This window comes from Lissotriton vulgaris, chromosome 8 (genome assembly GCF_964263255.1).
Source record: "Lissotriton vulgaris chromosome 8, aLisVul1.2, whole genome shotgun sequence".
In the NCBI taxonomy this organism is placed as follows: domain Eukaryota; kingdom Metazoa; phylum Chordata; class Amphibia; order Caudata; family Salamandridae; genus Lissotriton; species Lissotriton vulgaris.
This window is the reverse complement of record NC_141696.1, coordinates 1,169,120,946-1,169,143,656: the sequence shown is the minus strand read 5'-3', so window position 1 is coordinate 1,169,143,656 and position 22,711 is coordinate 1,169,120,946. Positions and strand designations below refer to the sequence as shown.

At 45.1% G+C, this 22,711-nt stretch overlaps 1 protein-coding gene across 1 annotated transcript in view; it reads right to left on the bottom strand.

Moving 5' to 3' along the window:
• VWA8 (von Willebrand factor A domain containing 8) overlaps positions 1-22,711 on the bottom strand; it is a 1,363,176-nt gene that overhangs the window by 798,780 nt on the left and 541,685 nt on the right. The window contains exons 15-17 of the mRNA XM_086935029.1: positions 10,755-10,923; positions 7,846-7,923; positions 638-753 (exon numbers count right to left, since the gene is read on the bottom strand). Of these exons, the coding sequence (XP_086791155.1) occupies positions 638-753; positions 7,846-7,923; positions 10,755-10,923 (363 nt within the window). The remainder of the gene's footprint in view (positions 1-637; positions 754-7,845; positions 7,924-10,754; positions 10,924-22,711) is intronic.

Below are 22,711 nucleotides of genomic sequence, written 5' to 3'. Positions count from 1 at the left end.
ACTAGGGATGCTGATTGATCATTTTCCTATTGATTTGCTACACACTCTGGACTTAGCTCAGTTTTTCAAACTTTTATCATGAGGCCTCTATTTTAAATACTAAGAGCCTTCATGGCAATTGATTTCTGAGCCCTATGACTGATTCATTGAGACTAACTATATTTTTGGCTTCTATATTTTCACTTTAATCTTTTCCTAATAAACCTTTTTTATAATATGTATTGAGCCTTTTTGAGTCAGCCTTATTTATTGACTTTTTTTGAGATGCCATTTTGAATCTTATCTTTGGGGATATACTTCCTCATCTATTCTTGAGGCTAACATTGTGCCTGGCTCACCGTTTGTACGCTTCACCTCGATTATGTAAGACTACCTGCAAAATAGAGCCCACAGTATACAATGACAACTGGTGACTTACAAATGTCAATGACATGTGAACCGTTTTCGCCATCGAACTCAGTGTGATAAAGATGCTAGAGGCAGACTGCTTAAGGAAATACTAACAATCATCACATATTTTATCCGCCCATGATACAGAAGGCAGAAAATGAGCAAACCACTTAATACCTATAGTAATAGAGCAAAATACACAATCAAAGGGAATCTTAGAACGAAACATGAAAACTAGAATTCATACCTAGAAAGGCAAGCTTTATTCACAGCATGATGCAGACTTTCGTTAGGGTACTGGGAGAGACGACGACAGATTCGCAACAGTTGTCGTGTAGACAATGATGACGCCAATGACTGGGCCTGTGAACATATAAGATAGTCATAAGAAAAGTGAAAAGTTCATGGTAAATCATTTGCCTTTACTTTAGAAGGCCAACATGTCACAAGCGCACATGTGCACTGTGTATAATTTAAGACAATAAATGATTATCTAATATCGAATTCACAAAATGTTTTGGCACATTCAGATTACAGATTGCCCTTAATCCCATGGGGGGACTGGTAATCACAGTTTCCGGCCTTGTGGGAGTTCCAAGGTGTGCCGATAGGCGGCAAACCCTCTAGGTTTCACCCACGGACTCCAGATGATGAAAATAGTCGAAATCTATGAGTAAAATTAAGAGGGCAAAAATAAGGAATTGCTGTGAGATTCAGACATGGAATTACTGGTTTCCATAGTAAATCCTCATTTCTCAGGAACCTCAGGATTCAATTTATAATCCCTGGTATTCCACACTCCTGGAAAGACCAGCACCCTTGGTATCAGCTGTCATCACAAAATCACTGGCACAGGTTATAAAGATGATCTTAAGCTTTGCTTCCTAAACTAAACTCTGATCACAACAGCAAATATCATACTTGAACTTAAGTAGTGCACGTGCAGAAGCAATTTAGAACTGTAGTTTCATTTTTAGCAAGACCAGTTCGTAAATTGAACCTACACCTGCACTTGCCTTGAAGGAAGCGTAGCCACCAGTCCTGGAAGTCGCCAACACAATCAAGAATCATAGTGTCGTTGGGGCTTGAAGATTACTGGACTCAGATTGTAGACATGGTTAATGGGGTTTTATCCCAGAATCTGGCATGCGTCCTGGAGATTTGTCTCCTAGGCTTATTCCCGAGACCCAAATCCAAAAGGCTGGGGCTTAGATTCGTAGATTTGGCTTTGCTCCTGGCTATATTTGAATAGCTCTCAAATGGAAGGCGAAGCAGGCTCCTTTAGTGGTCAAATGGGAAGACAATGTCTCCTGTTGGGCGAGAGCCGAGGAGAGGGCTTTGATAAAGGAAGATAAAATCACCAAATGGCGTAAACCACTAGCGGAGTTCTGGGCTGATATTCTGAAGGCATGGGAAACACAACATTCACCGGAACAATCCTCGGATACAAACTCTACTGACCCTGAAGACTAGGGGGAGGCACACTCTCACATGCATTAACGGGAGATTGATGGGTGAGGATTGGACACGTGGATTGGGGTTCCTGCGGTAGTGGGGGGGGGGGGGGGGGGGGTTGGCTACCTGGTGGAAAGCCACACTTAGTATGAACATGGACTCCCCTGTCCCTCGCCCCCGGCCCACAAAAATAGCGTAGGGCCGTAGATTATGGAAGCTTGCACAGCCTAAGGACCTCTGGTAGTTTGTCACAGGTTGTTGTAGTTAAATGTTTATTTTACAGTGACACAGAGTGAGTTTTTGTGTGTTGTTTCTCCTTTATTTTCTTATATGGATAATATTTTCTTCCATGCTATGGCTTTCTACCCTAGTAAGTGGCAAAATTGTGTTTTTCGGAACTATGTACAGCTATGGGGGGCAATGTTGATAACCAACCAGAATACTCCCTATTGTATAGCATACCATGATGTGGGATCCTTTTATTGATACACTGAATCTGTATTAGGACTTTATTTGGGGGATATTGGTTATGACCAGGAGATGGAGTGGATACTGTGGATCATTCTCCCGCATTCATAACTACTGTAACAAGATACCTACCATATGTGTACAATGGGCAACATGTCCCACTCATCATGGCTCTGTAATTGCGTTGAGGATATTCTAGTTATAAATATAAATGCTAATAACAAAGACATTTCTTTTTAAAAGAATCATAGTGTGGTTGGTAAGGAAAAACTTGTCACCAACTTCACTTGGCAACTAAAACACTTTAATTGATGTAATGTAGCTATTTGTGTCTCTCTGCTGAAGGACCAGCAGCCCAGGAATACATCACCATTCAAAACACTTTATCCTACTTGTGTTAACCGGAAGCTGATTGAATTTTTTTCAGGCAAACATTATAAAATCCATTAAAATGTTATCATTATCATCAGTGCCTTTGTATTGGTTTTTCAGCTCCAAAAGGCTCAGAAGAATCCCATCCTGTTATGTTATGTTATGTTAAGTTAAGTGGGATTTGTAAAGCACACTGACACCGTGGGTTTCCTGGCGCTGTGAGACAGAGGTGGGGCTGAGGTCGGAGGAAGCAGAGTTTAGCTGGGTGGGGGAAAGAGGAAGGTTTTGAGCAGTTTCCTGAAATGAAGGAGGGAACTAATGGATTTGATGGTCAGGGGGAGAGAATTCCAACGTTTGGGGGCCAGGAGAGCGAACCGACGGCCACCGAATTTGTTGGTTTTGGGGACAGCAAGCAGATTGAGGTGAGCTGAGCGGAGGTTGCGAGTTGGGCGGTGTGGGTTGACGAGTGATGTCAGAAAGGCGGGGCTGGTACAGTGGAGAGATTTGAATGTGAGACATCCCAACTTAAAAGCCGCCCTTTGTTCTATAGGTAGCCAGTGCAGTTTGTATAGCAGGGGTTTGGCCGACTGCCATTTGGGAGTTTTGTAGATGAGACGAGCTGCTTGGTTCTGCACGACCTGAAGGCGATGAAGTAGTGATTTTGGGAGTCCATGATACAGAGAATTGGAGAATTCCAGGCGGGCTAGTACCAGGGAGATGATGACTTGGACCAGAGCGGCTGATGGTAGTAGATGACAGACTTTGCAGATTTTACGAAGCTGGAACGTACATGATGAGATCAAGGTGCCAACTTGAGGTCTGAGGGAGAGTTCGGCATCGATGGTCACACCGAGACTTTTTACAGATTTAGCAGGGATCGGGGGGGGGGGGAGGGGGGTTAGTTTGTTAGGCCACAACTGTTGCCCCAGTGGGAGGAGCTGGAGCCGGGGAGAAGGAGCTCGGTTTTCCCGGGATTTAATTTTAGTTGATTGCAGTTCATCCACTCCTGGATGTATATCATGGCAGAATGGAAATTGTCCACGGCGTTCGAGGAGTTAAGTGGAAAGATGATCTGCAGATCGTCCGCGTAGTTGTACACTGTTCAAGGGCCCAATGTCTAAAGGCGGGCCCTTGAAGCAGTTGGCGCTTTAGCACAACGACTGCTTTCCGGCACAGACTTCCTTCTGCGCTGAAAGGGTTGCACTTCTACCAATAGATGCCATCCCCTTTCCAGATGTTGAACTACAGTAAGTGGTTTGCGACCACAATTGTAGCTGTTAACCACTGAAAACCTGCAATGCAATTTGGAAGGGGGAGGGGAACACCCTGCTTTACACCTCACTCCTTCCATCCAAACCACAGTTGAAAGAATTTTTCAACTCAAAATGTACCGTTGGTATGTTGCAACTAGAAGTTTTGTAGTCTTAAAGAGGCAGCAAAACCAATTAGTACATCTCTTTTACACACATGCTGCTATGGTCTTCACACCTTCATGAAAAGCGGTAATTAAAGCTAAGTAACCCAAATAATAGTTTGGCGTCACTCAGTGATTACGTCAATAATCGATACAAGAAAAACACAGCGATGGATTATTCGAAAACTACTTTGCTCCGGCTGGTTCCCATTTTCTCGGACCTGCAGCTCTCCTCTTAACAAGCTCTTTTTAAGGACACTTTTCCAGACTTTGAGAAGTACTTTAATTTGTATTATCCTCTACGCTCTATATATGTGCTATTTTTAGTATTTAATTGGAAATAGAAGAGATTGGAATATCCCAGAGTCTAAGCTGGCCTTTAATGATGCTTTCAGGTACTGATGAACCTCTGAGCAGGACACATAATAGAGGGCATGGATGTGAGTAGCATCCAGCTAGCAGGACAGCACGGTGAATGAGGAGGACCGGCTGGTGGGGAGCTGGGGCAGTTGAAGAAGTAACAAACCTTACGGACTAAGACTTTTTGCAGTCAGAAAACCTGGGACTTGCAAATTCTTTGGCTTTGTGTCTCCAAAAAGGCATATGGCTATTGGCAGAGAAAGAGACATACCCCTCCCCCATCCAAATCACAATGCAATGTATCAAAGTATCAATGGTTTGCGCACGCAACTTGTTACAAACAGATGATTGGCTACCAATCCCCAAAATGTTCTGGTATCCATGCATAAAGGACAGCAGTTCTCGTAGGAAGGACAGCTGCATGCACAACTGACAACTGCAAGCTCCCCCATTGCCATTTACAGAATGGATATTTCATTTTTTCATTGCAGCTCCTTCCCCTTTAAGGGCCAGGAGCCTGAGTAAGAAGGTAGGCATTATGGAAATGCAGCAATGGAGGGCTGCTCTCAGCCACTTGTCTCCATCCCTGCAATTGCAGCCCGTTCGGTGTGATTCACAAACAGAATCCTGTCTCATAAGGCAGGATTTAGCAAATCCTACTGACAGGCTTTTCTACACTGCAAGCGAGTGGTACATTTGTCTCAACAGGCAATGAAGGTTGGTCATAAACCAGCAAGTGTGTATAAATACAGACTGCCGTAAAACCCCAATCTGGAGGGAGATCAAGATGCTTTTAGGTTAAAGAAGCTAATTGTCAACACAGGGGGGCACTTTTTGAATTTCTGTCCTGTTCCACACATATATACTGGAGATACATTGTTACACTATAAAATATCAGTAGCATTTTAGCAGAAAGATACACACCCATCAAGGTCTGAAGCAAGGGTGCGTCTTACCCCACACCTTTTAAACCTTTTTCAGTCTGATCTCACACCAGTGCTAGATCAGAATAATTCCCACTCCCCTCGTCTGGCCTTGGTTCGAGTAACCCACCTATCATATGCGGATGACATCATTTTATGTAGTCAAACTAGAGTGGGCTTGCTAAAAACATTGAATGCACTTGCCACCTATGCAAGAAACAACGACCTAGAGATGAATATAGGAAAAATGAAAACAATGTCACTTACCACCCAGCGGAGCAGTGTCCATAATTTCTTTTTGAATGATTCACGCCTAGAAGCAATAACAAACTACAAATATCTTGGTCTATACTTAGACTCAAGAGAAAGTTTTACTCAACAAAAACAATACATCAATCAGAAGGGATCAGTCCTGATTCATGCTCTCATCATCTCGGCAACGAAACTGAATGGACCGTCTTATGAGCCACTCCTGACAATAATAGCCTCTAAACTACTACCAACAATCACCTACACAAGCATTGCAATGAAAGGCCAAGATGCCAAAATGTTGGACAGGATACAGATGAAAGCATTTAGGTGAGTATTTAACCTACAGAAAAATTCTTCTCCTGCACAGATCCGCCTTAAGTTTGATCTTGTTAACCAAGATGCATTCAGACGAGCGACAGCAGTAAAAAATTTGAATAAAATTAGCCGCTCATCCAACTCCTTAAATCAAGCCTTATGGTCAGAATTACAAAACAATCAGTCATCGGAACACCATAAATACCACCAAGGCTCTATCAAACAATTAGAGCACACAAATCTATGGGCATTTAGTGTCACCTATGACACCTTCAGAAGAATAACGAACAAAAGCCATAAAAATGATCTCTACGCTGACAGCCAAAAACAGCTTTAGTACCCGGTCACACGTATGGATGGTAATAAAACACTACACCAACTCTTCGGCAGCCATATACATGTCCATTCCTTTTTCGGTACATATAAAATGAAGGTTCCTTTCCTCACACCTTGGAAACATACAAGCATTAGCAGCTATGCCAGCAAGAAAATATTATGTCCAGATAGTATGCAGAGATATATACGCACCTGCAGGGAAGCTGTATAGCCTGCTTTAACCCTGAGGATCCCCAGCTACACTGTAAATTTGAGAAGTTTTTACATATAGCGTATTAAGAGTTTCCGAAAAACACTGATGACCAGTTGACGAAAGCATGATATTGAATATATAATCATCTCAGTGATGACAAAGGATACTGCTAAAAGACTGGCGAAAATGTAACTATTCATGATTGCACAAATATTTTGCAGAAGGATTTTAAATGATACTGGTTTTATATCCAAAAGCATTATGGTTAATCTTCACTTGATGAAATTAGAACAAGATTTCTTTTTACCTGTAATACCAGGTGAATACTTAGGACACTGCTAAAAGACTGGCGTAAAATGGAACCATTTCAGGATTGTACAAATAATTTTATGCAGAGGGGTTACAATATTTAATATTAGCTTTATATCTACAAGCATTATGTTTTATCTTCATTGGATGAAATTAGCAAAAGGTTTTTACCTGTAATACTGAACGTATGTCTTGTTTTTTAGAGTCATTGTAGCAAAGGTACAGTAACATAAGTTTTGATTTTAGAGTAATTGTAGCAAATGCACAGAAACACACAGTGTTCACGGAAGCTGGAAATAGTCAATAAAATCAGGTCAGTGACAACGTGGGACAATACTAAATAATTATGTTAAAAAGTAACCTATGTTCTTTAAGAAGGACAGACTCTTGGGAGTGGGAGGGTTAGGGGAGAATGGGAGGGTTTAGTTTAAATACGAAGCTATTAAATGCAATGTATATGTAATACCCCTATGGCTACCTGAAAGGGACACGACTCGGATCAACCACTTCACTCTGTATGTGGAAATAGATTTCTGAGAGCTGTATACGAGTGGAACGATTAAATGTATTACCATATTCAATGATAGCTGTCTAGCAAAATTCAATAAAAACAAGCTTGACAAAAAAAGGAACCTATGGATGATTGCAAAAATATTCAATCATGCACTAGTGTTTTAATGCTGATACTGGTTTTATACCCAGAAGCGTTTTGATTTACTTCCAGCCGATGAAACATTCACAAGAACTTTACATGTAATACCGAATTATGTATTTAATAGAACAATTGTAGTAAATGTATAGTAACATACCGTGTTTTATATACATTGTTAATGTTTTAGTTAACTAAAAACAAACTTGACTTGATGACTTGATTAGTAGTATTGTAATTATTTATTTAGCTTTATTCAAGTTGAGGCAACCTCAGCAACGTAGTAAAAGAGTGCAGGCACTGGTAACCCTGTGTGCACCATCTACACAGCAGTACTGAAGTTAAATAAACAAATAAACACCTATCAATAAATAAATATAAATAAGTAAGTAAATACATAAATACTCACAGTGGGGTCCTTTGTGTCCCGAAGTTTGTGCGTTAATGTCAATAACTGTTCCACTGCGATCTTAGGTACATTTGGGATCTGTTGAGAAATCAGAAGACATTGTCTCGGACCAAAATGTTGATTCTTAATCATAATAAGATGCAAATGGTAGGTGGGTAGGCACATGTTCTCTACATTCCTAACCGGTCAATGCAATGCAACAACACCACAGTTTTCATTGTCAAATTTGTCTTGAGAATTTACACCTAACTAAAAATGTACTCAATAATACATTTTTAAGCACCTGCATCTGCCTAAACTATGACGTGCTTTGGTGAATAAAATCATGTTTGTGTAACTTTATATACATTCTCCCAATTCCTCAAACTTGTCAACTTGGCTGTAAAAAGTTACTGTTGAATGGATGTAAGTAGTTATGTATGTATATATGTAGGTATCTATACACCAATTGATAAATATATCTACACAGTGAGTATACAAACACACAACAAACATATAAAGTGTGTGTATGTGTAAGTAATACAAGATTGAGATATACTTGCTAGACCTTCAAGATGCATATTTTCACATCCTAAATCCTAAATGCAAAGAAACATAAAAGTACTAGAAGTTTGCATGCAGCCAAGAAGCACCATTACCAGAACACAGTCTAGCCATTGGCTAGATGTCCATCCAGTACTTTTTTTCTGAGGGTCGAAGCAGCTAATATCTGAAGATGAAAATCTATCCAAATGTGGATGACTGGCTAGTGAAAAAGAGGCTTTATCAGAATGTTCTCTAAGAGTTCTCACAATACCTCACACGTTCCTCTACATACATGATGAGACATTACCATCCTTTCCAGCGCAGGTAATTCAGAATAAACGTCTTTGAACTAAAGCCAAAAATGTCTTATCTCACCTTGGACAGTAGCATCCTGCATAACAAAAAACACCTTTAACTGTGTCTCAGAAGTTAGGTTGTGGCGGAATTCAGGGCAGGTTGTGTTCTCTGTGCCATAAGAATCAAGCTACGCTGACTGGTGAGACCCAATAAAGTTTAAAAGGGTATGATGGTGCTTCTGTTCCAAGCCAGTGGGGGCATGACCTAGCGTTTTGGCAGGAGTGCTCCATTTCAGGCAGAACCAAAGGTCTTTGGCATAGGGCTGGTCCCCGTCTGTTGCAGTATTGTGAGCAAAATAATTAAGGATTGGAATGCGGCCCAGAGTAAGTACCAAAAGCTGAAATTAATTTAGGCATTCCATGTATGCCTTTTTTGTTTCTCTCAGTGAGAAGCCCCGGGTGCAGCAGACATGCCTGTGTTCAAGTGGCCATTGCAGTCAAGTTGCACATCTTCGATAATGCCCAACAAGGCACCTACCGGTCTGGGGGTCCTTGGTTCACTGCTAAAAGGAGACAAGACCCAGCAGTTATAACAGAGCTGTTCCAGCTGGGGTTTTGCTATATATTCGTACTATGTAGCGTTTTTGACTGCTAGTGTTTTTGAAGTATCTTCATCAGTTCTTGAATACAGCCCTCTGCAGCGAGCTCTACCGTCCATTAAAGAACTGCTCCAGCATTAAGGCCTGAGCCGAATGCAAGTGCCTTTAAGAAGGGAGTAGGCCTTTAATGGTCGGAAGACCACACTAGGGAGGGCTCTAAAGCTATTAGAACATTCTGCCTCTTGAGGGCACAATGTTCTAATTTGTAAAACAACTGCCTCACGGAATCCGAGTGGGTTGAAATCCCCTAGGAATAAACTTTCTTAAACTTTGGAATATTGATGCTCCAGGTTTCTACTAGCCATCAGAAGCCCGGAGCACTCCATTGCTTTCAATGGAGCGCTCAACATTCCAATGTTCTAATAAACTAGGGTGCTGCTGAGTTTATCTGAAACCATTTTTACCAATGTTAAACTTTCTCTTAATAAATTGTCGCTCCCAATATTCTCAATTTAAATGTGTGAAAATTGACGAGGATCTTGTGGCAGTCATTCACCCACGGTAAAAAGTCAATTTGATCAATGCTTCTACCTTTCGAGCAAAGGCAGCTGGGTTTGGGCACTGCTGGGAGGGGGGCACTGGTTTCTATCCTGTTTATTTTTTAGGTTTCTTTTTCTCTGGTTTCCCTTCTACGACTAGGTATTTTTTTCCTTGTCGTCACCTCATTCCAATTCACATCCTTCCATCTTTTTATATAAACTCTGCCTTCTAAGTATAACCAACCACCGCTCTTTAATACATTTTCCTCATTCTTGGTCTTAAGATGCAGGGGTAGACTGAGAAACAACCTAGCCAGTAAAAGGTAAAAACAAATTTCAAAAGAAATGTTGCTGGTTATAGGTAGAGTCACTGGAATTATGTGATTGTGCAGCTGTGGCGATTTACGCATAGTTGTAGATTTGTTGCATAATCTTCAGATTTTAACACAAAAAAGTTGTTTCTAGCTAAAATGTATCAAAAGATACTAAAAACGCAGTGACACGTGCTGCTGCGCAGAGGGAGACCCTTTGCAAAGTTGGACTGCTTGCCTTTCTGTTGCTTATTGCTATATTAGGGTGTTTTAACTAGCACAAAAAAAGGGCAATTAATGCCTAAACAGTGTTAACAAGTGTAAAATTGACAAAATAATGAAGCCATACTATCAAAAATGCGCTATATAATGCAACATAATTAGCCTTTTCTTGCCCCATAACTTACTCAACCCTGCCACATAATTTGGCCCTCCACTGCTGCATAATTCCAGTGGCCCTGGTTATAGGTCATTTTTTTGAGTGAATCACATCACTGGTACTATATGTGCACACAACGTACTACTATTGATATCCAAACATGCCTTACACAGACAAGGGAAAATACACACAGAGATTTTTACCATGAGGTACCTTACTAATGGAAACAATATTGGAAAAACACTGTCAATGAGTCTTACCATTCCTTGAATAATTTCCATCTCTTCCTTCATTGTTAGGGGTTTAACAGTGTGGAACAGGAACATGGTCAGAAGCTCTGGGCCCAGCCACTGCTGCGCGCTACCGCCAATCACAGGGGGCTCTGCTAGAGCAATGATCCTGAATGAAGGGTGAATGGGGAAGATGGACCTGCAAGACAGACAGACAGCGCAGATGGATCACAAGCCACAGAGATCTCATGAGAACCACTATAAATTCAACCCGAACTGGTGCACAACAGATGTCCTCCAACAAAGGAGACGTCGCTATTTGAAATGAAAACATCTGATGCTCTAAAGACCCTATAAAACCATTAACGTCAAACAATTAGTTCACTTGCTTCAGCAGCATTGAGGTAAAGGGCTCTTACATGGGACATTCTTTTTAACAGCAAATTAAGGCGATTCCATACACTTCGAATACACAGTTCAAAACTTCGCCAAATGTGACGCAACATGGTGGATGTAATATGGAATTTTGGGAACAACTTCCCAAATCCAGCGGACAGAAGATTGAGTGCAAGAACTGCAAACAGCCAGGTTTAAACACAGAGTCTAAATGGGTAATTTCGGTTTATCAGTGCTTTTTCAGGAACACTCTGCAATGCGCACGTCAACTTGGAGATCTAGCACTTAAATTCCTGCTGCATCCTGTGATGTGGTCGTCTGCACTTGGAATCACAGAGAACAATGACATTAAAACAAAATGTTAATTAACTTTCTGGAAAAGATGGATATGACGTTTGGAGCCATATGCTGGTAAGCAGACAAATAAACTATAAGACCAATTTTGACTAATTAGATTTATAGAAGTGAATGCACTAGGCTTAAACAACAATTCAATGTCTAGCTATGCTTCAGTTAAAAATGAAAGGATTAGTCCTGTTTTGCTGAAAATGTGTTCTAGAAGAATAAAAGACATATTTCATTTCAATCGCATGGTAAAATCCTATAAAAATAGCATTTGCAATGCAATAGGTCTCGCTTTTGAGAGAGTTTAAGATATTGGCATTGTAAATGACAATGCCTTTTATTAATCTGTTTTGATAATTAACACATAAATAAAAGGCATTGTCATTTACAATGCTAATAGCTCAAACTCTTGTAAATGCGAAACCTATTTTATTTCAAAGAAATGGCCACCATTGTCCCGGGCTGCTTGGAAAGTGAAAGCGAATATGGAGCACTGAATGCTGCAGGAAAGCATGTTGTGCCTGAGGTAGGAGAAACTCACTAAAGAAAATGGGGCTTATAGACTAAATAAGACATACCGTGTAACAGAAGCAAAAGGGCCAGTCCTATTGGGAGGACACAAATGAAGACAAGGCGGTACTAAGGAGGGACTAACAAACCTACTAACAAATCAGAAGCTATCATTTACAAAGGACACTGAAGCCAATGAAAACTATGACCAGAGAGTGGGCAGAGCTTCAAGTCCATACTCGAATACAGCATGCCTCGCAGAGTAACGAATGCGCTGCCCAAGTTTGACCTATTATTGTACAGATGAGGCAAAGGCGCTGAACGGCAGCTTGTTCAGGCTGCTGGAGTGATGTGTGCACCTGTATAGAGAAGGCTGAATACCGCTATAGTGGTACGAGCACCGCTGCAGTGGAACAAGCACTTCTGCAGTGGTACGAGCACTTCTGCAGTGGTACGAGCACCTCTGCAGTGGGCAAGCAACTCTGCAGTGGGCAAGAACCTCTGCAGCAGGCAAGCACCTATGCAGTGGGATGAACATCTCTGCAGTGGACTGAGCACCTCTGAAGTGGTACGAGCGCATCTATAGTGAAATGAGCATCTTGTCAGTGGTGTGACCAGATATGCAGTGAATTAGCTTCTCTGCAGTGGTCTGAGCACCTTTGCAGTGACTTAAGTCTGGGGAAGTCGCACATCTCCACTGCATCGGTACTCATATCTGCCCCACATCACATGTGATGACATCGCCCAGCTCCGTATTTATAACCGAAAAAGCAACATCGCAACTGCAGGAATGTAAGGATTTGCAATGCAATAAGTCTCGCATTTACGCACATTTAAGCTATTGGCATTGTAAATGACAATGCTTTTTATTTATGTTTTAAAAATGAAAACAAAAATAAAAGGCATTGTTATTTGCAATGTCAATAGCTCAAACTCGCGTAAATGCGAGACCTATTGCATTGCAAAGGCTTGTTTTTAATGCACTTTGTGCTGATTGAGAAAAAGCCGTGAGCCCACCATTTTGTTCTCCATGGTGTGTCTTAACATTTAACAATATATTTGAAAATCTGTATTGACCATTTTGGTCTGTGATAAAAATAAGTCCTGATGGACCCTGTGATCCCCCCACACCTGACTGAAAAGTAGGCTAGTGCAAAATTTCTTTCACACCATCGTAATGTTACATAATTTCATACAATATCACGCTTATTACACAAAATTATGCCATTTCGTCAGTGAACACTATTTTGTTTTTAAAGTGTGAAATGTAGTATTGCATCCAAAATGGATGCGAGTACTTATTTCACACTAAAATACCGAGCTAAATACTGGTTTCGCATTTTGTATTATTTTGCGTAATTTCGATTCATTTTTACAGAATTTCACATTATTAAGTTAAAGCAAATTACGCCCATTTCGCACACCCTTCATGGAAAGGCTAACTCACTGACACTATAAATGGAGAAAAATGTTGGTGAGCCAATGCTGGTGAATAATTAACACAAAAGAAGTCAAGAGTTCCATGGTTTGCTATCGGTACTCGACATGTCTCATAGGACAAGTGCAGGAGGACGCCATTTTCTTAAGTGGCGCACAGTAACATTATATCACATCTTGGTGCTTAGATGATGACTCGGGTGGGTTTGTCTCTGGTGAACGTTGCTGAAATGAGGGATTTAGAGGCAGGCTCTTCCACAGCACTGCATGCTTCAAACAATGCTCCAAAACTCATCAGGATGGTGTAAAAGGTAGCTCAGACTTTATGCTTATTCAGTCATTGGCCTCTGTGCTGACACTGCTATGAGTCATGCTAATTTTGATCATGGTTTCTTGGTAAATACATTATTAAAAGTGGTACGTATTAACACCTAGACCGTACAGCAGGGAACAGAGATCAGAGAAATCTCCCGGGCCCTTTACAGAAGTCTTCGATCAAACTAGATCAACAGGGCCGTCGCACTCGTTTTTGCAAGAGCCCACTCTCTCTCTCTTGTTATACCTCACAGGTCCAGGCCCTCTGTGAATTCACAGTATGAGCTGTCATCAGCCCGTCCCCTTTTGATCTTTGGCATTCAAAGCCTTCAACACCCCAGTTCATTTACAGACATCTTTTTCGTGTCCTTCCTGAATGGGACTGATTACTTTCTGGATTTACAGCGCAGTGGAAAGATAAGCAAGCTGTCTCCGTGTGCACATCTCCAGTCCCCGCAGGCACAGGGAGCAGGAGACAGGGAGAGACAGGAGATGTGCACCCGTACACATGACCAGTACGGGGCAGGAGATGTGCATGCCTACACATGACCCGTACGCGTGCACATCTCCTGTCCGAACGCATGCACATCTCCTGTCCCCCTTCGGAAGCAAAACCCACAACAATAGATCTTGCCAAGGCGAGCAGCGCATGCGCTGCATCTCCTGTCCCACTTCAGAAGCAAAACCCACAACAAAAGATCTCGACATAGCGATCAGCACATGCACTGCGTCGCAAGGCGAGACCTACAAAACAGAAGCGGCTCGGCCGCTCACACTTGGAAGGTTCTCGAAAGATGAACACCTGAGTCAGCACTGCTATGATTTGAACCAGCAGTGTGTTCAGTATTTGCTGAGTGCGTGCACGCTCATGAGTGTAAGGAGAGATTTCTCTCAGAGTTCGTCTACGCTGCTGAGTAAGCAAGGGGGGTAGGAATTCTCAACACTCATTCACGCCATGTACTTCCAAACTATAGGCAATTCTGTCCACAAAACACATGCCTGGTTGCTGCAGGTAAGATATATTCACCCACCAGAGACATGAATGAGAGAAAACCCGTAACAACAAGTTGCGTCCTCCAGCCCCTACTCACCTTAATCCCCTCCCACGTTAAGCCAAAGCTGGTACCTGTAACCTGAAGAACTCAGATCCTCTGCTTGGAAGCAAGGGAGAGGGTAGGGGTCTTCCAAGAAAACACTGCGCATGAAACCATACTGTAAGTCTCTGATGGTCCTGATCTCTCATTCTGGGATGCAGGCTGGTATCTGCACAAGCGGCTTTCCTAAAATCACACCGCAGCCCCATGCAGCAGCAGAGAGGGAACCACGAAGAGCCACCTGCACTTAGCGCATGCAGTATTCCTTGCAGAGCAGTTGCCCAGGCTCGACCTAAAAAGCACAAGTTATTGATTTTTGTGTCCGGCAGCATCGCTCTGTCACTGGAGATGTAGCATAACCTGCACACAAAGGGAAGATGATGTTGTCTCACTGGGATTCAGTTTAATACAAACATTTGTATTAACGGTTCCTTTTTAATTTTTTACTGTAACTCAATCAATCAATCAGGACATTTGTTAAGCGCGCTACATACCCGCGAGGGTCTCAAGGCGCGGGGGGGGGGGGGCGGGATGGTGGGGCTACTGATCGAAGAGCCAAGTTTTGAGAAGACGTCTGAAAGCCAGGAGATCTTGGGTCTGCAGTAGGTTGGTGGGGAGGGTGTTCCAGGTCTTGGCGGCGGGGTGAGAGAAGGTTCTGCTGACAGCGGTTGTTCTTTGGAGCACTCTGGCGAGGTCGGCGGAACAGAGCTTGTGAGTAGGGGCGTAGAAGCGGAGTCGTTTGTTGAGATACGCTGGGCCGGCGTTGTGGAGAGCCTTGTGTGCGTGGATGAGGAGTTTGAAGGTTATCCTCTTGTTGACGGGGAGCCAGTGTAGGTCTCTGAGGTGAGGTGTGATGTGGCTGCGGCGGGGGATGTCGAGGATCAGTCGTGCCGAGGCGTTCTGGATGCGTTGCAGCCGTCTCAGGAGCTTGTTCGATGTTCCTGCGTAGAGGGCATTTCCGTAGTCCAGCCTGCTGGAGACGAGGGCCTGGGTTACTGTTCTTCTCGTTTCGGTGGGGATCCACTTGAAGATCCTGCGAAGCATTCGTAGGGTGTTGAAGCAGGATGAGGGTACGGCGTTGACATGTTTAGTCATGGAGAGGGTGGAGTCAAGGATGACCCCCAGGTTGCGTGCGTGGTCAGTGGGTGTCGGGGCTGTTCCGAGTGATGTCGGCCACCAGGAGTCATCCCATGCTGAAGGGTTGGAGCCAAGGATGAGGACCTCCGTCTTGTCTGAGTTCAGCTTCTGTCGGCTGTTCCTCATCCATTCGGCGACGGCCTTCATTTCTTCATGGAGGTTGGTTTTGGCGGTGTGAGGGTCTTTGGTGAGGGAGATGATCAGCTGGGTGTCGTCAGTGTAGGAGATGATGTTGAGGTTGTGCTGACAGGCGACGGAGGCGAGGGGTGCCATGTATATGTTGAACAGCGTTGGGCTGAGGGAGGAGCCCTGAAGTACGCCTCAGATGATCTTGGTGGCGGTGGAGCTGAAGGGGGAGGGCGAAAGCTCTGTGTTCTGCCGGAGAGGAAGGATGTGGTCCAGTCCAGGGCCTTCTCTTGGATCCCGGTGCGGTGTAAGTGTGTTCGTAGTGTGCGGTGGCAGACCGTGTCAAAGGCGACTGACAGGTCCAGGAGTATGAGGGCTGCTGTTTCCCCATTGTCGAGCAGGGTCCTGGTGTTGTCAGTGGCGGCGATGAGGGCGGTTTTGGTGCTGCGGTTGCTGCGGAAGCCTGATTGGGATGGGTCCAGGATGTTGTTGTCCTCGAGGTAGCGGGTCAGTTATTTGTTGACAATTTTCTCAGTGACCTTTGCCGGGAACGGGAGCAGGGAGATGGGATGGAAGTTCTTGAGGTCCTTGGGGTCCGCCTTGGGTTTCTTGAGTAAGGCGTTGATCTCGGCGTGCTTCCAGCTCTCGGGGAACGTTGCTGTCTCGAGGGATGTGTTGATGACTTTACGGAGATGGGGTGCGACGATTGTGCTGGCTTTGTTGAAAACGTGGTGTGGGCATGGGTCAGACGGGGATCCTGAGTGGACGGAGTTCATAGTCTTGATGGTTTCATCGTCGTTGATGTTGGACCATGCGATCAGGCGGCCGGTGGTTGTAGCGGTGGGGGTCTCGATGGTTGTCGGGGTGGTCGTGGCGTTGAAGCTGTTGTGGATGTCTGCGATCTTGGTGTGGAAGTAGGTGGCCAGTGAGTCACACAGGTCCTGCGAAGGGGGGATGTCGTTGGTGTTGGAGCTGGGGTTGGAGAGTTCTTTCCCTATGCTGAAGAGCTCTTTGCTGTTGTGTGCGTTGTTATCCAGGCGGTCCTTGAATGCGGTCCTCTTGGCGGTTCCTATGAGTTGATGGTGTCTGCGGGTGGCGTTCTTGAGGGTCGTGTAGTTGTCTGCTGATCGTTCGCGGAGCCAGTTTCCGGCAGGTATGCTTGGAGGTCTTCAGTGAACCAGGTGGCTTTCTTGCTGGTGTGGTTGTTGGAGGGTGTCTTGAGTGGGACGAGGGTGTTGGTGCAGTCGTTGATCCACTGTCGGAGGTTGAGGGCGGCGGTGTCGGATTCAGTGGGGTCAGCTTGTGGGTTCTGGGCGAGGGCGGTGGCTAGCTGCTCTTCGGTGACTTTTCCCCAGTAGAGACGGGGTATCTGTTGGGTGCGGCGATGTGCGGTGGGTTTCCTGAAGGTGAAGTGGACGCACAGTGGTCGGTCCAGTGGGGTTCGGTGGTGTGGTTGAAGGAGACGTGGGTACTTGCGGAGAAGATGGGGTCTAGCGTGTGACCGGCGACGTGGGTGGGTGTTGTCACAAGCTGTCTGAGTCTGAGGTTGGCGAGGTTGGCGAGGTTGGCGATTAGGGTGGTGGAGTTGACGTTGTTGTTGTTCTCGAGGTGGAAGTTCAGGTCCCGAGGAGGATGTAGTCAGTGGAGGCGAGGGTGTGGTTGCTGATGAGGTCGGTGATGGAGTCGCTGCACTGTGGTCTGGGTCCGGGGGGGTCTGTAGATGAGGGTTCCTCTGAGTGTGGTGTTGGGGTCGGTGTGAATCTGGAAATGCAGGTGTTCGGCAGCGCTGAGGGGGTCGTCGGTGCTGGTCGAGACGCTGAGGGTGTTCTTGCGGACGATGGTAATTCCCACTCCTGTTCCATTGATGCGGTCTCTGCGGGCGATCTTGTATCCCTCCGGGATGGCTATGGCGGTGTCTGGTGCTGAGTCGGGGGTAGCCAGGTCTCCGTCAGGAAGGCGATGTCTGGGGCGGTTGAGTCGAGGAGGTCCCAGATTTCGACGGCGTGTTTGCGGGCGGAGCGGGTGTTGAGGAGGATGCACCTCAGGTGGTTGGATTCATTGGTTGGTGGTTTCGCGGGTCGGATACTGGTGAATCTGCAGTTCCGGCAGGTGAAGGGCCCGTAGGTGCGCTTCGGGGTGGCCCGGTAGCATGTGTATCCTCGTTCGGGATTAAGTGCGTGGAGGGTGCTGGCATCGTAGTGTAGTCGGTGTCTTCGGGGTCCATGGGTTTTGGCGCAGGGCATGGTACAGGCGCGGACTGGCGCAGATGGGCTCGCTTTAGGCACGCCTTCCCCGCAGCGGCCGCCATATAAGGGGATGTGGGAGGGAAGGGCAGCTGGGAGGTGAGCGCGGGGCGGCGAATGGGGGCGCGGGGGCGGGGCCGCAGGGGGGCAGCGGCGGGAAGGACGGGACAGAGAGAAGCTGAAGGGGGCGGGGCAGGGGCGCTCTATAGCGACGCAGGACAACAGAGCCAGAAGCAGTGAGAAAGTATAATACAAATGGCACAGTACAGAAAATAAAATAAAATATGAATGGCACAGTACCGACTAGAGCGTAGAACAGGAACAAAAAGGCACAAAACAATGTTACCAGCGGAGGGGGGTCGGAGCGGCGAACACCCGAGGCAGCAGAAGCTGGCTCAGAGGCAGGACCACACAGGCGGAGCTATGCAGTGTGGGGGGCGGCCTGACCTGCAAGCAGGGTCAAGGGTCGCTCCCTCTACCGGGCAACGGCCGCCATATAAGGGGAAGTGGGAGGAATGGGCAGCTGGGAGGTGGGAGCGGGCGGCGAATGGGAGCGGGGGGTGGGGCCGCAGGGGGGCAGCGGCGGGAAGGACGGGACAGAGAGAAGCCAAAGGCTAAAGGGGGCGAGGCAGGGACGCTCTACAGCGGCGCAGGGCAACAGAGCCAGAAGCAGTGAGAAAGTATAATACAAATGGCACAGTACAGAAAATAAAATAAAATAAAATACGAATGGCACAGTACAGACTAGAGCGCAGAACAGGAGCAAAAAGGCACAAAACAGTGTTACCAGCGGAGGGGGGGGATCGCCGAATTCCGAGGCAGCAGCAGCTGGCTCAGAGGCAGGAGCACACAAGCGGAGCTGTGCGGTGTGGGGGGGGGCCTGACCTTGAAGTGGGCGCTGCGCTCAGTGTTAAAGTAAAAAAAAGAAAAAAGAAACAGGGTGCAGTGTGCTTGAAGCTGCGCTCAGTTTTAAAGTAAAAAAAAACTAAAAAAAACAAACACAGCACGGTGTTCCTGATGCAGGCACTGCGCTAACTGGGAAAGTTTCAAAAGAAAAGGATTTTGGTGGTGCGCGTGATAATAAAGTTGCGCGCCCGCCAGATGCCCTTTATACATTTTTTTAAATAAAAAACAAAATTCAAAAATGATTTGGTTGAGCCGCCCTACTAAATTTATTTATTTATTTATTTTGAAAGTTTTATATAGCGCGAACAAGATCTTCGCAGATATCAGAGCGCTTTACAGAGGAGGGGAGCATGTATACGCAGATACATCAATCATGTTAAAGGTACATTGAGGTGATAACATAAAACAATCAATAAGTCAATTTCAGAATCGGAATAACAATACAAAGGGTTCGACAAGTAGTACAGATGAGTATCAAGTCTTTGTAGTTTATCTCCAGTAGTGGTTCAAGTGTATTTAGCCATGAGGATCGCTTTTACTTCTTTCTTGAAAAGTATGGTAGAGGTGATGAGCCTGGTTTCAGGGGGGAGCGAGTTCCAAATCCTGGGAGCCATTCCTGAGAAGGAGCGTTTATAGGTTTTTTCCTTGCGGAATCTTTTAGGCTTTAGCAAAAGATTATTTGTACCTCTAGTGTTTCTGGAGCCTCCAGAAATCGTCAGCTTCTGAGCGAGGTATCTAGGTGAGCTCAGGTGGACAGCCTTGTGCGTCAGACAAGCGATTTTCAGGTGTATTCTGGCTTCAAACGGCAGCCAATTCAGGGATTTGAAGTCAGGGGAAATGTGTGAGTGTTTTTTTGATCCAGTGATAAGTCTCGCTGCGGCGTTTAGAGAGGCTCTGATGGGTGCCGTAGTGGCTAGGGGGAGACCGCAGAGGGCGGTGCTGCCGTATTCTATTTGAGGTATGACTAGCGATTGTACCGCAGTTTGGAAGTCTTTGGTTGGAAGGAAAGGTTTAAGTTTCCTAAGGGTGTTGATTTGGTAGTTCGCTCCCTTAGTTGCTTTGTTGATGTGTTCCTGCATGCTGAGATTGGTGTCAAGTGTTATGCCCAAAGATTTCGCTGAGTCCACGATGGTGGGTTGGACATTGAGTGCCGTTAGGTCTTTAAGCCACATTTGTGCGGTAGTGCTCTTCGCGGGTGGTGAGATCAGAAGGAACTCTGTTTTAAGGGCATTGAGTTTCAGATGATTAGCGGCCAACCACGATTGGGTGCTTCTGATCGTTGAGTTCAAGAGCGTGATGTCTTTGGGTGATTGTAGTTTGAGATAGAGTTGAGTGTCGTCAGCATACATGTGGAAGTGTACATTGGATTCTTGCAGCAAGGTGGTGAGAGGTTCCATAACTAGGTGAACAAAGTTGGGGATAGGGAGGATCCTTGTGGTACGCCTAGCGATACAGGTCTTGGTGCAGACATCAAGTTGTTGCTCTTGAATTTCTGCGACCTGTTATGCAAAAAGGACGTGAACCATTTGAGCACAGTTCCAGATAGGCCCATTCTTGTGTTTAGTAGTTCGAGTAAGCTCTCATGTTTGACAGTGTCAAATGCAGAGGAGAGATCAAGGAGGATGAGGAGGCAAGTATCGTTATGATCTAGGATTTGGAGGGCGTCGTCGATTATGTGAGTCATAGCAGTTTCAGTACTGTGATTTGCTCGGAAGCCTGATTGATGAGAGTTGAGAAGATCAAACTGAGTAATGTGTTTAGTTAATTGTGTTTGTGCGCATTTTTCCAGCAGTTTGGCAAGAGTCGGAATGTTGGTAATGGGACGGTAGTTGTTTAGGTCAGAGGGGTCAGCTGTAGGTTTCTTTAGCAAAGGTGTGACTTGACCAACTTTGAGGGAGTCGGGAATGATCCCTTGTTGAAGTGAGCTGTTAATGATTTTGGTCCAGAGTGGAAGGAGCGACGGGGTAAGGACTTTGACAGCGTTAGCAGGAAGGGGGTCCGTGTGGTGATTGGATGGTTTCAGAGTGCTGAGCAGTTTGCCAATTTCTTCCTCCGTGTAGGTGAGAAAGGTTGACCAGGTGGCATTGTTTTTTGGTGTAGTGGGTGCTATGCGGTGGGGTTTGGGATAGAGGCTTGCGTCTATGAGGAGGTCATTCTTTATGTTGTCAGTTTTTTGGTTAAAGAAGGAGGCGAAGTCCTCGCAGGAGGGAGCTTCGCACATAGTGTTGAGATGTTGGGGTTGTTCTTTGGATTGTGTTCGGATAAGCTCAAACAGCTTTCTCGGACGATTTTTGGCTTGGTCAAGCTGACGGCTGAAGAAGTCTGATTTTGATCGTTTTATTTTCCTGAAGTAGGCGTTTCTCCTTTTCTTCAGGTTTTTTAGGTTCAGTGCGGAGGGAGCTGATCTCCAGGTGCGCTCTGCCATTCGCATGGCGCGTCTATCGTCATTGAGACTCCCGTCGTACCAGGGATTGGACATTTTTGTGGTGGCTTTTTTTAGTTGCAAGGGTGCGACTTCATTAATTATTGAGGTCATAGTGTTAAGATAGTGATCAGTCAAGGATTGGACATCTTTAACGCCAGCAGGAGGAAGTAGTAAGTTGCAGCTGTTGGGGGGCAGAGAGTTTGAGATTCGTTTTTTCATGTCTCTTTTCCAGACTTTGGGCCTGGCGGGTTGAACGGGGTTAAATTTAACTTTTTCATTGATGAAGAATGTGATGGTATGATGGTCCGACCAATCACAGGGTTGGATAGATTCGAGTTTGATAGTGGCCTCTTTGGAGATGATGAGGTCGAGGATAGAGCCTTTCTTGTGTGTTGGACTGTTGCAAATTTGAGTGAGGTCAAGGGCGTTAAGGAAATTCTTCAGACCTTTATATATATGTATATTATATATAATAAATGGCGCAGCTGCCAATATTAATGTTCAGGGGAGGGCTAGAATGCCGCCATGACTATCAAACATGATTAATTAAAATCTTTTGAGATTGGCAACGGATTGTCTCTGACGAGCACCGAGTGGGATTATAATAATACGGTGCAAATAAATGTACAGACTACTGTGTACGAAATGTCGAATCGCATGACGCTGCTATTAACTTATCCTAAAATAGTTTTGTGATAAACAGGATTTACTGCCCTTGCTGTGTGATGGCTCCGCCGCCCGCATTCATCTGTTATCCCCTGATGGCGCTCAGCATACATGGCCGAGGTCGCTACCAGCTTATCATCCGGTGCTTTAGGCGAAAGCTTGTGTAAGCATCCCACCCAGAGACAACAGGAAGCGGAAATTAGCCTTCCGCAATTTATTCCCCTTTATCTAAAAGAGGCAGGAGCAAACACGCTAAAACAATCCTGGAGACCTGTACTTAACTTAATGACTTTAAAGGTCAACTAGGCGTCCCGGAATGTGTTATTTTCTAACTCGCTCCAGCCACATGCTCCCTTTAAAGTGCTTTTCATGAGAAAAATATACGGA